Source organism: Montipora capricornis, chromosome 14 (genome assembly GCF_036669925.1).
Source record: "Montipora capricornis isolate CH-2021 chromosome 14, ASM3666992v2, whole genome shotgun sequence".
Taxonomy (NCBI): Eukaryota; Metazoa; Cnidaria; class Anthozoa; order Scleractinia; family Acroporidae; genus Montipora; species Montipora capricornis.
In genome coordinates, this window is record NC_090896.1 from 34,140,964 (window position 1) to 34,162,643 (window position 21,680).

The following is a 21,680-nucleotide window of genomic DNA, read 5'->3' on the forward strand; positions in this document are numbered from 1 at the left end:
GTGTTCTTGTTTTCGAGACTTTTCGGATCCACGTAATCCTCGACCGAAGTATCGTGATCAACAAACCTTTTCTCGTTCATGTTTTTAAGCTTCGACATTTGCGAAGGCTTAAAATTTCTCAAACAAGAAAACACTGCCACCTGCCAGCTGAATGAAAATCACCTTGTTACGGCTCACACGTCAAAAAACATGACACGCGGCACCTGATTGGACGTATCGTTTTCCTCACAAGTGGAAAAAGCGATACGCGCCATTTGATTGGCTGTTGGGTTCTTAGACCGGCTTGTGAACTGATTTTCAGTGGGTAAATCTCAGTATGTATATAGAATATTTAATTAACTTGCGATGGCGTCGAAAGTCATTTTAGTGGATCTTTAAACAAAATTTGCCCTTATGGAGCTCAACAATGGAAAGTCAATTGGATGAACAAGACGGGCGGTGTAAAACAAATACCTGAAATATTCAAAGCGACGAGTAATAGTCTTCGACAACAATTGACGTCGGATATCACAAAGTGAACTTTTTTCTAATGTTATTTGGCTAACTGTGGTGTAATGTATGTACAACACTGAAGCCAAGTGGCAAATTCTGTATAGGTTTCAAAGGAATCGAACGCCTTGAATGCATCACAGTGTCTACTGAACTCGCATCTCAGTTGTCTGGCAATTTACATTTATTTTGTATTCGAGTCTGCACAGTCTTCAGATAAAACGAAGATTGGAAATGTGACAGTGAAGAGTTATTTGCAAGAAAACTTGTCGTCTATTTTGTGCTTCATTATTCACGGTCAAGGACGACGGATGACACTCGGTCGACGTATTGGTCGATAATCGGACGATAGTGGGTCGATAATCGGTGGATAATCGTCCGTCGTTCCTAGGTCGGCAGTTGGTCAACAGTCGATCGATCGTCGGTCGATAGTCTTTCCCAAACGCATTTTAATTGAGTATCGGCCAAATGTCGGTAATATATTGGTAAACTGTCGGTCGAATATCAGTCATGTGTCGGATATAGGTCATCAGTTATCAGTTATTACTGTCATGCTAAGGAATGGGGGGGGGGGGGGAATTTTACTGTGAGGCACGATTACCCTATCAAGTGAATCAAAGAGCACTGGAAACTAGGGACATGGTTTAGGCGAGGGACAATTTTCTCGTTTTTCAGCTTCAAAATGTATCATCGCCGGTCGTCTAATATTCAGCCGTTAAACGGGATCAATTGCAGAAACCTCGGCCCAGCCAGAGCCAAGGATGAAACTATTGCTCCCGTTGTCCCGCAGTCGACCAATAACAAAAACCTGCACATAGCTTTCCTTTTGAGTATTGGCTTTCTTTCTACCAACAGTCGATCGATACTCGGTGAATTATCGGCGAAGTGTTGGTGAGTTGTGAGCGAGTTATCGGTGAATTGAAAGCCATTATCGGCCGACATAAATCTTGATCAATTCATCCACCGCCTATTTTCCGACTGTCGATCGACTGTCGACCGTCGAGGCTTGATAAGACCAAACACCTTTTCGAGCAAGGTAAGCTAAACCGTTCGGGCTTATTTAGTTTTACTTCGTGCTGTTTCCTTTCGGCTGGATCATAAAGGAAACGTTTTATCCGCCTAGTTATTGATGCATAATTTTGTTTCCCGTGTTTCAGTTAACAAGGTTAAAAAGTTGTTGTTTGCATTTCTTCTTTGTTTCTTAACCATATATTAACTGGGACCTCCGAAAACCTGAAGGCTGGAGATGGGATGAGCAAATAAACTCAAAACACTCCTATCAGTATTGTGCTACTTACTGCAAGCAATGAATCAATTTAGGGATGGGATAAGCCACAGAAATCCTTATCAAAATACTTTACTCAAGAAAACAGACCCATAAATCTCTGACGTTTTACTCTGGACCACAATTTTTTTGCTTAGATCTACTCAGGACTAACTCTTCAAATAACATCTGAACCAACCTTAATTGTACGTTTTTTTGAGTGGGTCTTCGTTTTCGATTCTACCGGAAGACGTGTTCGTTCTGGCAAATGAGTTTTATATACAAACTATGTTATTATTTTCTTTACTTGTCTTTTGGCTACCCTGGGTGCCAGAGGAATTCTTTTTCAAGGTCGGAGAGAATGCTCCGCGAAACCAAATCAATGGTCGACCGCTGACCGGAGCGTTGTCTCCAACCTTAAAAAAAATTCCTCTAGCACCCAAGGTATCATTTAGCTTGCCTTTTACTGTTAACTCCCATCTTTTACGGTACTTTTTGATGCAAACGTTAAGCCGAAAAAAAAAATTGTCTTGGCATCAGATTAGACTCAAAAGAAGAGGAATTACGAAGTGGAAACAATATGTACAGTCCTTCCTTAGTGTGTGGAATAAGCGTTTGCTTAATGCAACTGCAAGGCATGCATTTTACATACAGGAAAACGTCTTCTGAAAACGGGACAGGACATTTGGGGCGGATTTAGGTGGGGAGGGGGAATGTGCGGCAGAGGGCCGTTCCCAACTTTTCCCTGTGCAGTATTACAAGAGCTTCTGCAAACCAACTGACTTTCCAGTGGTACAGGAGGTTTTACTTAACATAATGATTAGCCATGAGCCCATGACTAGGAGCGAGCAACAGCCCAATATTCCTGTCACGGTGTTTTCGCAGACCGCTTTATTTTTAGATTGAATTTTCCGTGAATGAAAATCCCTAGGGAGCCGTATGATCAATCACAAGATTCTAAATTGACGTCATAGCGTCACCGAGCCAGAACTGCCTTTGTTTTTTGGTGTCTAAAAATGGATCGGTCTGTAAAAATGCCGTGACATAGGCTTAGTATGAGAGTTGATCGCCCCTAGTCACGCACTCCGGGATTAGTTCAGTTTCAGCTCTGTTCAAATACATTTTGCCTTGATAGATGTACAGCACTAATGTGAATTTGTCCGAGGACATGTGGAGGGGGGGGGGGGGGGGGAGAGGGGGGTGTGCTGTCGACGCAATATCTTCGGTCCCCTCTTTCTGGAACTTCTGGATTCGCCCCTGGGACATAATCAACATGAGAACATGTAAGTCAAAGGGCCACTGCCGGCACAACGTCTGGGTGACCCCTCAAGTGGTCTAAATGACCCCACACTCCGGGATTAGTTCAGTTTCAGCTCTGTTCAAATACATTTTGCCTTGATAGATGTACAGCACTAACGTGAATTTGTCTGAGGGCATGTGGAGGGGGGAGGGAGAGGGGGGTGTGCTGTCGACGCAATATCTTCGGTCCCCTCTTTCTGGAACTTCTGGATTCGCCCCTGGGACATAATCAACATGAGAACATGTAAGTCAAAGGGCCACTGCCGGCACAACGTCTGGGTGACCCCTCAAGTGGTCTAAATGACCCCCCACTTAAAAAAATTAACTGGAACCCTGCAGTTCAACACCACCCAAATCAGTGCCTTCTATTTTTGTGTAACACGTACCACAGGTAACCCAGTTTACGCCCATGGGGCGTCTAGTTAGTATAAAATTGTATTATTGGACCCGCGAACCGCGAGAATCAGGCACTCTCAAATTCGAAGGACCAACTCATTTTCTTACCTTTATCTTCTAGCACATCCACGTGAAGAAACTTTGAACATTTCTTCTTCCACCTTCCATTACCATTACCATTATGCTGTTATCGGTCTTTAGACATGCAGTTATGACATTATTAAACTTTACATTCAGACAATAAGTGCTGCGTTGTCTTCCTATCTTGTTCTCCCAATCTCTACTCCTCTGTAGCCACTTGCCACCCTCTAGATTTCTTCTAAACTCTTTTTTCCACCATTTGCAGTCACACTTGCAGTCACTTTCTTAAAATTTTAGTACAGGTCTTTCTTTCGAGAGATACATAGTTCATCACGTGTGGAACAACAGGTACTAATCTATACTGTTGATTGTATAATTGTTACCCTCTAGGCATGCATGTACATACCCATCCTTGCACACGGAAGCCGCGCCCGCAGTGCACGCGGTCGTCAAAACTGTGCTGTCCCGTCAATCCTTTGCCCTTTCACCGGAAACGATGCACTTCTGTGCGTAAACAACGTTGTTGTCAATCTACCCTGTGGCAAGAACACCATCAAAGTCCTTTTTTTGCGACGTTAACTCAAAGAGATACATTATCAATACAGTTTTGACGACTTCTTAAACTTTATTCGAAAATAATAGACTTAATTCGTCTTAAATTAGTTAGAAAAAAAACAACAGCACAACAGCTGAAGTTTGAATCGCACCTCGCTAGCAACCCAGTTTTGGCGCCAAAGTTTGTTGAGAAAAAAGTTGCCACAAAATCTTTTAAATGGTTTTCTGGCCCTTTAATTTCGAACAATTGACGTGACGTCGGATAGCATAGTTTTCCCGCTCGCTAAATTCTGATTGGTCAATTTAAATTTCAGTAGATCTCGCCGTATGCAAGGATAGTGCAGTGCGTCATATTCGCCACATGCTAGAAATGGTGACTTTGTAATTGGATGTTGCGTTTACGGTTGTTAAGCGAATCAATCAACGTATACTTTATTCCTCTGACAAGGGTCTTTTCGTACAGGAAGGCCCTGCATTCATTCAGTGGCTTTGCAAATAAGGATTTCCCTTGTGAGTGGCTCTCTCTTGATTCGCACACGTCTGTGATTAAACCTGAACTTACCATCTAACCAAACAATCTGCAAAGACCACACTCAGTCTCCCAAGTTTCTGGAGTGGTCAATTGTGGTAGAACGAAGTCTTTTTTTTTTTTTTTTTTTTTCAATAATTTTATTAACGATAACACTAGGAAAACAATACTTACAATACAAATACGATTACCTCACTAACTCTATTTACATAATATTGCACTCATTATTTACTCTACTTATATTAATTACACAATATTTACATGACATGCAGTACACTACTAACAGCTACAGTAACGGCCAGGGGCAAAGAGAAAAAAAGAAGAGAAAAATATATAATTATCCTTCCAGCTTAGGTCATAAAACATCAAAAACAGATCAAAGGCATGTGGTACATTACAGGTACAATCCGCTATGCATCTGACAGGAGATCAGGAGAAAGCTAATGCGTAAGAGATAAACAGAGATAGGTATAAAAACTATAATTTAAGTTATCATTAAATCTTCATATATCCTGCAAGAGGTTTCCATTTCTTTGTTTCTATTTCATATTGTGATTTTAATGTACATATGAAATGCGTAAGATTTGGATGGTTTTCTTTTGTTTTAGCGAGCCATATGTGATACCGTGCTAAAAGGAAACAATAGTTGATAAAAAGCGCAAAATGACATGAAGTGCTCAAAAGATGGTGCAGAAACAATAGTACCACATTCAACAAGAAAAACGCATCATGAAATAACCATTATGGATGACAGCATACTGTTTTTTTCTTGCTTCCATTTACGATGTGATTTTATTGATATTTTTGTTCAATTGCAGGGGTTTTCATCGTCCATCCTAAAACCGAAATGCCTTATCAGCGATGCCTTAATTCAAACATTCCTGAAAATGCACAACACTTCTTGTATGATGTCACCAACTCATTTGTCCTTCCTCTCGACACTTTGTTGGCCTTGCTGTCAGTGGTGTTCAACTCTATCAGTCTTGTTGCCATTTTACGCACACGGACCATCCAACGTCCTTCGTTACTTCTTCTGTGTGGTCTCTCAATGACCGACGTAACATGGGCAATAATTTCTCTCATCGAAAACACATTGAGTTTTTCTCTAAAATATTCGTGCCCTAAAGAAATGAAAGGAGCAGGAGAATCATTCGCATTCACTTTGTGTTTCTTTTCAATTCTTGGTTACCTTGCGGTTATAAGCTTCGATCGCCTTTTAGCCGTATGGAAACCGTGGTGGTATCGAAATAACGTGACACGATCGCATGCCATCAGGCAAATGTCATTTGTGTGGATGCTGAGTGCAATACTAAGTGGAATTAGAGCTGCCAAATGGTATTTTCCATCGGTACAATCAATTTTCCGGTTCCTTAGTTTTGTATGGTTTTTTCTATGCATCTTGACTATAGTTTGTTGCTATTGTGGAGTATTGATTGCAAGTGTCCGTCACAGAGCGGCTATGAATCAATACGGAAAACATATGCGCACCGTCCTAAAGCGAGAGAAGAAAATTGCAAACACAGTTTTGTTGATCCTTGTAGTGCTGTGTTTTACTTTTCTTCCCACACTGATTGCTTTTTCTGTATTTCATTGGCTGGGATTCTCAGGAGATAATGTTAATCCCTTGAGACCGTTCTATTATTTTTCTATCACCCTAAATAGTTTGTTAAACCCACTAGTGAACTATGGCCGCAATGAAGATGTCCGAAGAGCTGTCCGAACTTTAGTCAGATGGCAATGGTACACTGGAGGAGCACGTCAGGGACACGCTGAAGAAAACGGGCATCAGGGAATGAACTTGTCCTCTTTGAGATCAACCAACAGAGTGAATGTTGATGAACCATCGGAGCCTTCTTCTTCTCAATCTTCTTCTTCACGATTGAAGCGGTCTCGGAATAGAGTAAGGCCGTTCCTTGGTGAGCGTGAGGGCAGCGTCTTGGAAGCTCAGGGTTAAACATTGAACTGGCTGAGGAAAGAGAACCTGAGGAAACAGAATAGTTGATGTTTGTTATCCTTTGTAACGTCTACTGCTGACAAGCACTGAGCAAGTTACACTTAAATAATAAGAATCATGAAAGAAACACTTGGCAAGCAATAAGGTAGCGGAGAAGATTTCTCAAGTAAACTACTTGGTGATGCTCAAAAAAAGTAGCTTGAATTTCTCCCGGACTTACTGTATAAACAATTATAGCTACGAAATGGTGAGAACGAAAAACAACTCAGTGAAACATCGTTGAAAAAGAGAATGTAGAGATAAATAATTTTGGAAGTTTAAGATAAGAAACTGAAGACCATTTAGCATTCAACAAGTCTGAAACAACTTTGCTTGATAATAAGCAAGAGTGTGTAAATACCAGGAATACTACTGAGATAATAGAGCGAACAATAATAAGCAATAAGAATGATTTTTATTTACGGTGATTCTCTGGTTTTGCATTAGGTAACCCTACTGCGCATAATTTTTTTTGCGTCATTGGCACGCGCAGTAGCGCGGGCACATTGATAAAATGGCGGGTTTTCATTGACACCGAGTTTAATCCGGGAAGGAATGGCTATTTTCTCCTGAACGAGTACGATGACCCCATTTTTTATTTCATATATTTCCTGAGAACGCTGACTTCATGTAGTAGTGAAAAAATCAGCAAAAATGTATATCCAGTTTTTTGACAATTTCATAAAATTGTACGGAAGGAGCCATTAAGAGTTACCCTGGATTCCAGAGGTTATTTTCTCGCTGAGCAAAGGAAGCAATGTTTTTGGGTGTCATCCTTGATGACTGAGAACCTTACGAAGAAATAACATATTGCTAACGTCGCAAGGAAAAATTCTAAAACAACCGGAGCAATTTATAAATCAAGCTTTTGTCTCCCTGTCATTTCGTTACGTAGCCTTTATTATAGTTTAGTTTATCCTTATCTCGTATATATTTTGTTTCAGTATGGGCATCAACTTATCCTACTAACTTGAATCCTATTGTTATACTTCAGAAAAAAGTTATTCGTTTTATTTCCAAAAAACCATTTGAAGCTCACACTGGTCTTCTATTTAAAGAGTTTCAAATACTGAAGTTTTTCGATATTTACTTGTTTCAAATCGGAAATTTTATGTACTTTTATAAAATATGCTTTCTTCCTCACGTATTCAATGAAATGTTTTCAATGACTATAATCAAGTTTATTCATGTAAGACTAGAAATTCCAATACCTTCTACCTATTTCCTGCCCGAACGAATATTAGACGTTTAGCTTTAACATTTCAGGGTCCCACAAGATTTTTCAATTCCTTAAATCAAAGTATACAATGTGATGCCACTATCTCTCTTTTTAAATCTAGTTTGAAAGCATTTCTCCTTAGCTGATTCTCCACATATAAACATTATTTCTTTATTTATTTTTGCTGCCGTTTGTATTTTTAGTGTGTCTTGTTCGGCTTGCTTTTCTATCTTAGCTTATAATGCAATCTGATTTCGCCGCTCTTGCATTTCATTTATAGTCGTAAGTTAGGGAGAGAGCTCATAGTAATAAGCCCCCTATGGCTTTTTTTGAGCTTCCTCGCCAGGAAAAAAAAAAGAAATCTATTTTATTTTGTTTTTACATATGTATGTGCAATGTATTTAAATTTTTTTGTTGCTTTCTTTTTTCCTCAAATAAATAAATGAAATTTTCTAGGGAATCACCTTAGAGCGAGTTTCAATCGAGTGTCGTAAAACCAAAACCAAAGTAATTACTTTGGCCAATCAAAAAGGACGGAGAAAATCCGGTAAACCAATGAAAACTCGAAGTAATTACACGTGGCCGACTCAAAGCGCGGGAAATTGTGCACGCGTGAGTCACGATTGGTTTTGGTTTCACTTCTGATTGGTTGGAAAAGTGGCGCGGGAACTTTGAACCAATCACTGAGTGAAGTAATGCAAAACCAAAGCAATTCGCTAATTACCTTCGACACTCAATTGAAAACCGCTCCAAGTGTCAAGTGTATTTAGCGCTGAGGCAATAGTTGGAGACACTGTACAAAAATGAATTCAAATCATGAGTTCCGCGCGCAAGGCGCGCGCGCGGCGCACCATTGTTAAGAAAATTTGCGAGAAATCTTAAAACCCCGGAGAAAAACCTCTCGGGGCAGAGAAGAGAACCAACAAACTCAACCCACATATGATGTCGGGTCTGGAAATCGAACCCGAGCCACATTACGGGGGAAGCGAGTGCTCTCACCACTGCGCCATCTCCGCTGCTACAAAAGAAGGGAAGATCACCACGTACCAAAATGTGACCGCCGAGATGTACAGAGCTTTGGTAAAGAAACCTATGGTGGCTCTAGCTGCCATCAGAGCACCATCAGGGGAGGCGGAGTTGGTGCTGTGACGACTGGTAACTTGGAGTTCAGTTTCTTGTTGTCTCTTCTCCCATGGAAAGGTTGTCTCCACTGTGTTACTTCGGTTTTTCCTTTGTCATGCTGGTGATGGAAAGGACAGTAGTCGCCAATGCGTCAGCAATTGTTATATTTACCATAATTGCTTGTAATCTCGCAATCTGAATCTAATTTGCCGTTGCGGATGAGAGTCTAGACAACGCTGCTCGAGTCATGCTCAAGTCAATGTGTCACGCCATGTAATAGCCAATCAGGAACGCTCATTTTGAAAAATAAACCAATCATATTGCCAGAAAGTTAAAGACAACGCTTGTTTTTTCTTTGGGTCATGCTCTTGGTCACGCTCTGAGGTAAACACTTTCTTTGGCGTTGAATATTGTGGCAAAAAACAATCGAATGTGGTTCAGCGTTGTCTGTACTCTTATCGACGATGATATTCGTCATCGCAGTGGTCAAGATTTGTTGTGTCCCTTATGAAGGGACACTTCATGATGCTTATCGTGTGATGAGAAAACAATTATTATAAATATTTATTGGATGAGGTTTTTGTAATATCTAGAATAATCAAGGTCGAGGTAGGGGTTATCAGCCGAAGTCGAAGGCTGAGGCTGATAACCCTTGCCGAGACCTTGAATATTCTGGATACCACAAAAACCGAATCTAATATTTGTTTCATTATACATTGAACGAAAACAAAAATGGTCACGACTGTGAGTGGAACTGATAATTTATTTCTAAACGTGTAAAAATATACAAATCAGCGGCACATAATTCGATTGACAAAAAAACCGAAGCATTGAACAATATGTGAAAAATTGAATAAAAGCTGGTTGAGAAAGTAAATAGCAATAAATAAGTCTGACTAAAGAAAACAAACCTGGAAGTCACGTTTTTGCTTATTCACTGACGGCAAGCAACACAAAGTGCGCGAACTTGACATGATTACTATTAGAAATCATGCACCGCGGTCATACATGACATGATTGCCCGTGACCTTTGAGTGTCCTTGACATGGTTATTGTATAATCTGCAGCTAGATGGCGTCACAGGCGCTGATTTGGAAAATTCACTGTATGCATTCGGCCAATCAGAAAAGAGACAGTGACTTCAATGTATGATAATAGGATATTCTAGCAAAAGAAATCATATAAATTTGTTTCGAAAAAAGTTTGCGCGCGCGCGCGCTGCTAGTGTTTTCTCTTTAGCCGATGAATATTTCCCATTGTTTTAAAAAATACGCAAATGGAAAACGTGCGGAAATCCACTTTGCTTCTTTTGAAGTTATAAATCGAAGCAAGAAGAAAAGAATACAAAATATACACAATAATGTTTTTGTATTCCAAGGAAGTGGATTTTCGACAAAGAGAAAATACCTTGTTTGAATTGCCCACAAAATCAATTTTCATCAAAACCACGACTGTCCGAGTTACGTTCTTCGTCGAAGTTGATAGTCCGAATAGAAGAGACACTACAAATTTCACTTGTTAAAAATAAACAATAAAGAAAAACAAATTACTTGCTGATAATCTATTAATTTCATGACTACTAGATGCAATGTTTTAACAAGATGTTCGGCTCCTTTCATTAATCACACAGGCTTTTTTTTAAGTGGTAACTTTCAATTGGAGTTGTAAGCTTTTTCCGTGGATAATCGGTTCTTTTGGTGTGCATAGTGAGTGTAGTCTCCAATCCAGGTTGTATTCTCATGAACATTATTTAAGATTCGAGAGCTGCAGTTAATTCATGGGATTATGTACGTAAAGGAACAGAGATTTTGCTATACCTTGCGAGGCTTAAACAGTAATTGGAAAAGCCAGCCCGTTTTGCTGGCCATAATTGATAATTAATGTCTAAATCATCTGTTAATGAATTTCAAGTTCCTTTACAACTAAGCTGATTATTTGGGAAACTAATTTCAAACATTGAAAGAACTTAAGTACCGCAAAATGAAATCATTGTTAAACATCTGGTTGTCATTGACAAAAAAATCACATGAAATTCGGAATAGCAGCCTCCTACTGGGCAGTATAGTCTCGGAAGTAGGTTTCAAGGTTTCAAGGTTTTTATTTGCCATGATTACATATAATGTATCCGATTTATTAAAGAAAATACAAAAAATTGTAAAAAAGGCGAGGAAGCCCATAAAGAAACTATAAGAGTAAACTATAAAAGTAAACGATAATATGAAACTATAAAAGTAAACGCGATTCAACAGCGAATTGCCCAGTGTGTCCAGTGTGCCTCGTAAAGAAGAGAAGTATTAATCTGTACACAACGCTACACAGTGCATCCTCAGTACTCCATCTGACTTACTAGCTAAAACACTGGCATTTCAATTTTGAAGCTGTCAAAAGTATCTGGTATTGAATAATGGACTATGCATCGAGGATGCACGATACCTGGTAAAGATCGAACTCGTTTTACGTTAGCTTCAGATTCGTCGCATCCTTTGCCACGAAAAAACTGACATTTCATCAAAAGTCTGTATCAGGAAAATAAGAATATGGTAAGTAGTGTTTTTAATTGTGGTGTTTTTTTTAATATTGGAAATAAACGCTATCTTTAGCAAACCCACTGATATAATAAATGAGGAAAAGTCAAATCAGCAATGTCAGTCATTGGCTGTAAACTTTTCTTTTTCTTCCTTTTAAGGTATACTGAAGCGCGGTAGTGGGCAAAACATTGTTTCTTTTAGTTTTACTTCTGTTTGTTAACAGCGATAGTGGTAAACATTAACACTTGGCTAAAGTTGCCGTCATGGGAAGTTGAGATTGAGTACGATTACGAAATTCCCTTCGACACGCCCCTGAAAACCGTTTCAAAATCTAGGCATTTAGGGTTACCTGTTTAAATGTTAATGGAATAAATGGGCAAACATACATTACTAGATGCCCAATACTGACTTGAAAATTGTGGACTTGAGAATTTAGAATCGAATTGTAAATCAAATCCTTTAACATCAGCTCCAGATTTGCAGCATCCTTTACTAAACCTGGCTACTAAACCTACTGATTACTAACTACGTACTGATTGCTAAATCCCGTTAAACAAGAGAAAAACTTTAAACTTGGCAAGAGTTAGCGTCATGGGAAGTTGTGATTGACTAATTTAGGGCGATTTTTCTTTCCCGTGCGTGAGCTCTAAAGAAGAAATGATACGTTGACTTCCCGCTTTGTCGCGGAGGTGTTTTCCAAAGGGAAGGGAAGGGATTCTCTGCTCAAAAAAGCATGCAAGCAAATTCTCAAATTCTCTCTTTTGGAGACCCAGAGGTCATGAGGGCAAGAGGGGAGGCACTAACAGGCAAAAAAAAGCTTTTGCTAATGGGTAGCCACAAGAAAGGATGAGGTAAGGTGTTTTTAAAAATTTATTTTAGGCCCGTTTTAAACCTCCCATTTTACATGTGCCGAATCTAATGCAAATGATCGAAAACAATGGATTTTTTTCTCATTTGCATTAGATTCGGCACATGTAAAATGCGACGTTTAAAACGGGCCGTAGTTTCGCAATGCTAATTTAAGTTCTCGTTCCTAATGCCGCGCATATTAAAAATGTCATAACGTTATAACAACCAGCCAATCAGGTGCCTCTCTAAAAACAGTTGCGTAGTTTAAAAAACTATCATTGGAAGAAGCCCATCTGTGGGGGATCAGTGCTCTTACCTCATCCTCTCTTAATAGCCTCATCAATTCTCCCTATGTCTTTCTTGCATGTTTATTGAGAAGCTTAGGGTCAGGGACATTAAAGTGTTTTAATTCAATTTAATTCTAAACTCACACGAAAATATATATATTTAAAAAATAATTATTAATCAGGTTAAAAGTATTGTCAGGTAGCCATCAATTATTACACCCCTAAGATTTTTACGACTGAAATCTATGCAAGGATGTAATTTGTTTAGTGGTGACCGGCGGTGCAATCCAGAGGCTACCCCCAGTAAACTGAAGAGACTGAATGCCATATTGGGTTTTATTAACTTGATTCATAAACAAATTTAGGTTTAGACTGACCAGTAGCCACAGGCAAAAACGCAATCGATCAAATGTTTTTTGTTACCATTGACCCCTCTGATAGGTTTTGTTGATGGCCGCTAAGTTTTTGTTCCGTGATATTCACCGGTCTCTGGCTCGCTTGTGCGCCTTCTACGACACCCGGATGATACACTTTTTCTGGCGATCGGTCTTCAACAAAAACGTCGTTATTTGACAAACTTCATATATTCCTTACTACCAGATTACAAACTAGGCATTGCGTGGTGGAATTGTTCATTTTGCCTGGGCCATTGTCCGTTTAGGGTCAGAAACGTCGTTGGAAGCACAACAATCAGTTGGCTTTGCATCGTGTTTCAAGTGTAAGAGAGAAAGCGCACAATAACTGCAAAGTTTTAGGCCATGAAAGGTTTTTCTTGGGAATAGACAGCGATAATTCTGGGATACGAAATGCACCCTAAAGGGGGCTTTTGTGTGTAAGCACGAATAAGAAGAAGGAAAATTCTCCGATAGTATTTATGCTTTAATCTATTTATATGTATATCACAAAGGCATGAAAATCGGAGAGAACAGACAGTTTCGGAGGATTCTGGAGATTTTACTGATTTCATGTGAGTCAAGAGAAAATGAGGGGACAGAGAGGAAAGCTCCCGGTCCAGCCCTTGGGATATGTCATGTCCACGGAAGTTATTTTTAGACGAGCGGAAGTCTTCCGAGACGTCCGCATGCAGGCCAACCTCGGTCCGATGTTTGAAAGAAAACAAATATTCATCAGCCTTCCACGTGCGCCGTCATTTTTTTCTTTTCACTAAGAACCTAAGAGCGAGGCAAGACTGCATGCGGACGTCTCGGAAGACAGACGTCCGCTAGAACAAAGACTTCCGCTCGTCTAAAAATAACTTTCGTGGACATAACATATCCCGGCCAACGCCCTGAGCCTCCCTCTCTGTCCCCTCATTTTCTCTTGTGTGAGTCCATTACGTGTTGATCTCGTCCATGGTTTCCGATCACCGCGATCGTTTATTTTCCTTCACAAGTTTATGTAGGTGTCGACTCCTCGGATGCTGGGATAATATTCATCTCAGAAATCACACTGACCAACAATGTGCAGTTTGGGTTTCCCAGCTTCAGTCTCGTACTCGGTCTTGAGGCTTGTGAAAACAAACTATATTCAAGTGTTTATCTCTCGGCTTAGATTAGCATGGTTATTAGTTCAATTCCTGCATAATTTTCGAATCTTTTAGACTTAATTACCATGGCTTAATGAGCGGTTCTCTTAACTGCAATGATCTGCCTTTTCAAAAACATTTAATTTCCTTGACTCAAACGCATGGCGTTGCATATATATTTTATGTTACTTAACGTTCATTTTTCATTGCAGGCATTTTCAGCGCCCGACATCCAAAAGACGTTAAATACATCTCTTGAAAAGTTGATTCATCAGCCATGCTTTATTCAGAGCATTCCCGAAGATGCACAACGCACCTTGCAGAACGTCACCAAGTTATTCGTCATTCCACTCGACACTTTATTGGCCTTGCTATCATTCACTTTCAACTCTGTTGTTCTGGCTGCCGTTTTACGCACCCGCTCCATCCAACGCCCGTCATTGCTGCTCTTATGCAGTCTTTCGATGACCGACGTGATCTGGGCAATATTTTCTCTTGTCGACAACACTGTTGCTTTTACCCATGAATCTTCTTGTCCTGGCTTACGAGGGTTTGGAGTAAAATTTGTCGTCGCTTTGTGTCTCTTTTTAGTTCTCGGTAACCTGGCGATTATTAGCTGCGACCGACTTTTAGCCGTAAGCAAACCGTGGTGGTATCGAAACCACGTGACACGGTCACTTGCCATCAAGCAGGTGTCATTTGTGTGGGCACTGAGTGTCATTACATGTGGAATTGGAGCCGCCTCATTGTATTTCACTAAAGTCAAGTTCATAGTTCGATTACTTACTGTTGTGTGGTATTCTTTATGTATCTTGGCCATACTTTCTTGTTACATTGGTATATTTATTGCAAATGCGCGTCACAGGAAGGCTATGAATCAGTACGGAAGACATATGCGCACCGCCTTAGCGAGCGAGAAGAAAATAGCAAACACAGCTTGTTTGATCCTTATAGTGCTGTGTTTTACCACCCTTCCCTCCTTGATTGTTCCGTTCGTGTTACATCTGATGGGATTCTCAATTGATGATGTGAGTTTCTTCGCACAATTGATTTGTTTATTTGTTACTCTTAATGGTTTGATAAATCCTTGGCTGAACTATGGCCGCAATGAAGATGTGCGAAGTGCTGTGCGAAATTTAATCCGACAACGATGGTTCAGTAGAGGAGTAGGTCGCAGCCACACTGAAGAAACTAGACATCGTCAAATCACTCTTTTTCCCTTGAAGCCTTCCAACAAAGTCACTGTTGTAACACAATTGGACCATGCTACCTCTGTTAAGTCTCAGAATAAGGCACTGCCTGACACTTGATAGGATAAGGGCAATGTCTGAGAGAAGGGAACGTGAATAAAGAAACTGAAGGATTCATCTTTGACATTCAAGATCAAGAACTTTGTATGTTTATTCTCAATGCTTTTATGTCGTTTAAGGACCACGTAGAGGTGAAGAAAAGGATGCGTGAGGCCGAGAAAGAGTGTATGATGGGTGGGATGAACCGAGATACGAGCACCAGTACTAGATGGAGCGTTTTCCGGAATTGCAGTCCTTCTAAGGAGTAATTGCGACCGGTTTATTCCAGGGACATGAAGGAGCTGACGGCTGAGTTTAACGAATTCTTCATCTCAGTGGGGCTCGTTCCGCAGAGGAATCTAAGAGGCTTTCTCTTGTCAACAGTTTCTCCCATGAAAATAATCTTGCGTCAACTTAGATAATAACCGTAGAAGAGGAATTTCATTCCAATCCATTCATTTCCCTTGAATATTGAAGGCGCAAGGATTTGATAAGTTACATATGGGGATTGTTAGGGACGATAGACCAGAGATACTACCAGTCTTGACCCAAACTTGTGAACAGGTCCCTACTCACATCTGTTTCCATCAGGTTGGAAGGAGTATGAGGTCGACGGTTCCCGAACTCAAAGAGTGAAAATAGGCCGATCTCACTACTACTTGCGCTGTCCAAAATTTTGCGAGCGCAGAGCGCTTAACCAGCTCACACACTGTACGAGAAGTACAAACTATCTTACGGTGCACCAAAGTGGAGATACAAAGTACTCAGTATTCTACTGAAACGCTTAACATCTTCATGTCGAATTTTATTTTGGAAGTGAGGGAAAAGAAGCAAGTAACAGCATTAATGCTCTCAGATTTGTCAAAGTCTTTCGACAGCATCGACCATAGTACCCTTTTGAGGAAACTTCTAGTCGAGGTTTGGGACTCTCCAGGGATGCGCCGGACTTAGTAGTTCAAAAGCTATTTGACCGATAATCTTCAGTCCCTTTGCATCGGATGTGTATCATCGCAGTTTTATATTGTGTTACATAGCGTCCCAAAAGGCTCAATCCTGGGTCCTGCACTCTTTATCATATACATGGATGATTAGCAATCTTCCCAAACGCTGACTCACTTAACTGCCATATAGATGACTCGCAATTGTCTATGTCATTCTCTGTTCGAGACAATAATGCAGGTGAGGCTCAGTTGACACAGGATTTATGAAAGATTGCTGCGTGGTGCCGTCGAAATAACTTACTTATTAACCCGGACAAGACAAATCTGCTGTTACTTGGAACACCACCGCGAAATGCCGGTTCAAGACGGATTCCTCTAGACATTAGCGTTACCCTACTTGGAAAGTCTATAACACCAACAAATTACTCCAGTGGAATCCATTGTACTCCAAAGACATTTCTTACCCCCTTATATTCTGTAGAAAAACGGAATATGTTTTCCTTAGTCAGTCTGAGTTGAAGCTTTGAAGACCAAAATCTGGAGGACGGTATATTGGAAATGAATGCGTTCTCCAGGTCCGGTTTCAAGCAATCTACAGATAGGACACTTCTTTGAGTCATTCTCAGCTAAATTTTCAATGGCATCGTTAAAAACGACGAGTTCATGGTTCTTTTAAAAGGGATCTCCACATCTAAACAATAGTATACCGTCCGCTATGACTTTGCAGCCTTCTATACCCACCAACGCAAGTCGAATTTGCAATGGAATTCTTCAGGGGCACTTGAAATAGCGATGGACGTCCTGAGCCATCTCAGTGTTCCGTCCAAGGGAACATGCAATAATTCTTTCGGTATAAGCAGTTGAGAGACTCTAAGCTTGATTAACGGTCTTTCTTAGTTATCACATAGTAGGAGCTTGAGACTGGTGAGAACTTTTTTATTATTAAATATATGACGACATTGTTGAGGAAGGGGACGTAAAAAAATCAAATATGTCTGAGAAATACAACTGACATGCATCTGAGATTCAACGAGTCTGACAGCACTTGGGAATAAGCTTGCGCTGTAGGAGATGGCGGTGAATAGAGAGAGAAATATACGAAAATTGGAAGTGGAGACATGTCAGTCGAAGACAGTTATGGTTGTTCCAGTTTTGATTAGCAACTCCGACCGAGACAACTCCAAACGTAACGCATCCTCATCGCTACGCCAAATGCTTTACCCAAATTCCCGTCAGTTTTCAAGCCGCAGCTGCATGGGAGATGAACACTCCAGCAGGAGAAAGCGTTGACGTCACGCATCACCTGCTTGATCTACTTTTACATCACATCCGGTTTTATGCATATGAACATTGATTAAATAAATTGAGTAAGGCCAAAAATTTACTTCCCAAAGCTAATTGCTGAGACTACGGACTTCGAGATACAGAAAGTCTCTGGACACTGAAGAACACATCAGCCATATGCTGACTACACCAAAGCCACTGGAAACAACATCAGTCGAGTGTGTCGTTTTGAAAAATTTGCGTCTGTGCCAAAACTGATTATCGCTGTAAAATCAACATCGTTCGAACAGGAACTCAGTTTTAACCAGTCCTTAAAGCTAATCTTAGTATTGATAAACTAAGGACGCATTTGACACAAATGGCCGGCCAGACCGGGCATTTGGAAGGACTAACGCTACAAGGCCTTCAAATTAACACACTGGAGGATTCCGATATATACTCCTCCAAAAGAATGCGACGCCGGATTATCCTGCAAGCGTTCCTTCGAATTGTTGCATTTTCTTTGCAAACTGACGGGTATGCCGACCAGTTCTGAGAAAAGGAAGGCGCCCTTGGTCGCCCTTAGTGGCGAATTAAATCAATGCTATTTGCAATTGTGTTGCATTGCTAATTAAGCTTCGATGGCCGCAGAACAAAAATGTATATGAACCAGGGGCCATCTAACTGGATATCGATAAAGCTCCATTCAAATTGCCTTGTTTCCAACCAGAACAACAGGCGGGTTCATACTAGGGACATAAAAAGGCTTTAAGTATGCCCATAGTTAGCCCGAGTTCGACTTTGAATGTGAACGCGGTTTTTAACAGTATCTTACTTTCTAACCTTAGAAACGAGGGATCTTCAGAGAATTACCCCTCTCGAATGCGTACTTGAGCAGATCAAAATACCGGATAGTATCGCGATCTTCTTATAGTTTTGCCTATGTGCGAGCCGTCAATATTTCGTGGTATTGCCGTCTCACTTTTGCGGCCTGTGATTGGTTCTAATGTTGAAATTGACGTCGTTGCACTGAATTGGGTTGCTGACATATGCAAACAAATACGTTTCGCAGGTAGAAAGAATTGAAATTTCGACCAGGCGCGGGTTGATTAGTTTACAGTTTTATTTATCCTTATAAATGATGGATCGCGATACAAAACAAATTGCGATTTTGAGACGGCAATACCACATTCTATTGACGGCGTTGGGAGAAAATATATTCCGTATTGGGCTCCGTCGCTTGCGGAATATATTTTCTCCCAACTAGCCGTCAATATAATGTGGTATTGCCGTCTCAAAATCGCAATTTGTTTAAAGTAAGGCGATAAGACGTCACGGTTAAGCCTCAAGTTGACTTGAGTTTCTGCCGCACTTATGGTCCACTTAGACTCAAGTATGGACTCGCCTAACATCAGCTTCTAATGGGTACCCTTTGTTATGACCAAAATGAAGCATCAACGGGCGGTTTGCAACCAAAATCTGAAAAACCTGATGGTATAATTGCACAAATGCTGGTGAAGGGACAAACAGAGCTAATAGGAGATAATATTGTTTTCTTTTTCCAATACCGTGAGGGCGACGATAATTGACGTAACGTTAAAAACCACGTTTTAATGCCATAATTCAAACGAAGATGCAAGTCAGCGATCGATCAAATGTTTTTTGTTACCATTGACCCCTCTGATAGGTTTTGTTGATGGCCGCTAAGTTTTTGTTCCGTGATATTCACCGGTCTCTGGCTCGCTTGTGCGCCTTCTACGACACCCGGATGATACACTTTTTCTGGCGATCGGTCTTCAACAAAAACGTCGTTATTTGACAAACTTCATATATTCCTTACTACCAGATTACAAACTAGGCATTGCGTGGTGGAATTGTTCATTTTGCCTGGGCCATTGTCCGTTTAGGGTCAGAAACGTCGTTGGAAGCACAACAATCAGTTGGCTTTGCATCGTGTTTCAAGTGTAAGAGAGAAAGCGCACAATAACTGCAAAGTTTTAGGCCATGAAAGGTTTTTCTTGGGAATAGACAGCGATAATTCTGGGATACGAAATGCACCCTAAAGGGGGCTTTTGTGTGTAAGCACGAATAAGAAGAAGGAAAATTCTCCGATAGTATTTATGCTTTAATCTATTTATATGTATATCACAAAGGCATGAAAATCGGAGAGAACAGACAGTTTCGGAGGATTCTGGAGATTTTACTGATTTCATGTGAGTCAAGAGAAAATGAGGGGACAGAGAGGAAAGCTCCCGGTCCAGCCCTTGGGATATGTCATGTCCACGGAAGTTATTTTTAGACGAGCGGAAGTCTTCCGAGACGTCCGCATGCAGGCCAACCTCGGTCCGATGTTTGAAAGAAAACAAATATTCATCAGCCTTCCACGTGCGCCGTCATTTTTTTCTTTTCACTAAGAACCTAAGAGCGAGGCAAGACTGCATGCGGACGTCTCGGAAGACAGACGTCCGCTAGAACAAAGACTTCCGCTCGTCTAAAAATAACTTTCGTGGACATAACATATCCCGGCCAACGCCCTGAGCCTCCCTCTCTGTCCCCTCATTTTCTCTTGTGTGAGTCCATTACGTGTTGATCTCGTCCATGGTTTCCGATCACCGCGATCGTTTATTTTCCTTCACAAGTTTATGTAGGTGTCGACTCCTCGGATGCTGGGATAATATTCATCTCAGAAATCACACTGACCAACAATGTGCAGTTTGGGTTTCCCAGCTTCAGTCTCGTACTCGGTCTTGAGGCTTGTGAAAACAAACTATATTCAAGTGTTTATCTCTCGGCTTAGATTAGCATGGTTATTAGTTCAATTCCTGCATAATTTTCGAATCTTTTAGACTTAATTACCATGGCTTAATGAGCGGTTCTCTTAACTGCAATGATCTGCCTTTTCAAAAACATTTAATTTCCTTGACTCAAACGCATGGCGTTGCATATATATTTTATGTTACTTAACGTTCATTTTTCATTGCAGGCATTTTCAGCGCCCGACATCCAAAAGACGTTAAATACATCTCTTGAAAAGTTGATTCATCAGCCATGCTTTATTCAGAGCATTCCCGAAGATGCACAACGCACCTTGCAGAACGTCACCAAGTTATTCGTCATTCCACTCGACACTTTATTGGCCTTGCTATCATTCACTTTCAACTCTGTTGTTCTGGCTGCCGTTTTACGCACCCGCTCCATCCAACGCCCGTCATTGCTGCTCTTATGCAGTCTTTCGATGACCGACGTGATCTGGGCAATATTTTCTCTTGTCGACAACACTGTTGCTTTTACCCATGAATCTTCTTGTCCTGGCTTACGAGGGTTTGGAGTAAAATTTGTCGTCGCTTTGTGTCTCTTTTTAGTTCTCGGTAACCTGGCGATTATTAGCTGCGACCGACTTTTAGCCGTAAGCAAACCGTGGTGGTATCGAAACCACGTGACACGGTTACTTGCCATCAAGCAGGTGTCATTTGTGTGGGCACTGAGTGTCATTACATGTGGAATTGGAGCCGCCTCATTGTATTTCACTAAAGTCAAGTTCATAGTTCGATTACTTACTGTTGTGTGGTATTCTTTATGTATCTTGGCCATACTTTCTTGTTACATTGGTATATTTATTGCAAATGCGCGTCACAGGAAGGCTATGAATCAGTACGGAAGACATATGCGCACCGCCTTAGCGAGCGAGAAGAAAATAGCAAACACAGCTTGTTTGATCCTTATAGTGCTGTGTTTTACCACCCTTCCCTCCTTGATTGTTCCGTTCGTGTTACATCTGATGGGATTCTCAATTGATGATGTGAGTTTCTTCGCACAATTGATTTGTTTATTTGTTACTCTTAATGGTTTGATAAATCCTTGGCTGAACTATGGCCGCAATGAAGATGTGCGAAGTGCTGTGCGACATTTTATACGATCAAGATGGTTAAGTAGATGAGTAGGTCCCAGCCCCAAAGTAGATGCAAGACATCGTCAAATCACTATTTTTCCCTTGAAGCCTTCCAACAAAGTCACTGTTGTAACACAATTGGACCATGCTACCTCTGTTAAG

General features: G+C 40.7%; 1 protein-coding gene across 1 annotated transcript; it reads left to right on the top strand.

Annotated features, from left to right (window-relative positions):
• The first annotated feature begins 13,958 nt into the window (after positions 1 to 13,958).
• On the top strand, positions 13,959 to 15,862 carry LOC138033382 (adrenocorticotropic hormone receptor-like). Its single transcript, XM_068881123.1, has one exon. It carries the CDS (start codon positions 14,298 to 14,300, stop codon positions 15,444 to 15,446), a length of 1,149 nt encoding a protein of 382 aa, XP_068737224.1. The 5' UTR covers positions 13,959 to 14,297; the 3' UTR covers positions 15,447 to 15,862.
• Positions 15,863 to 21,680: the final 5,818 nt, after the last annotated feature.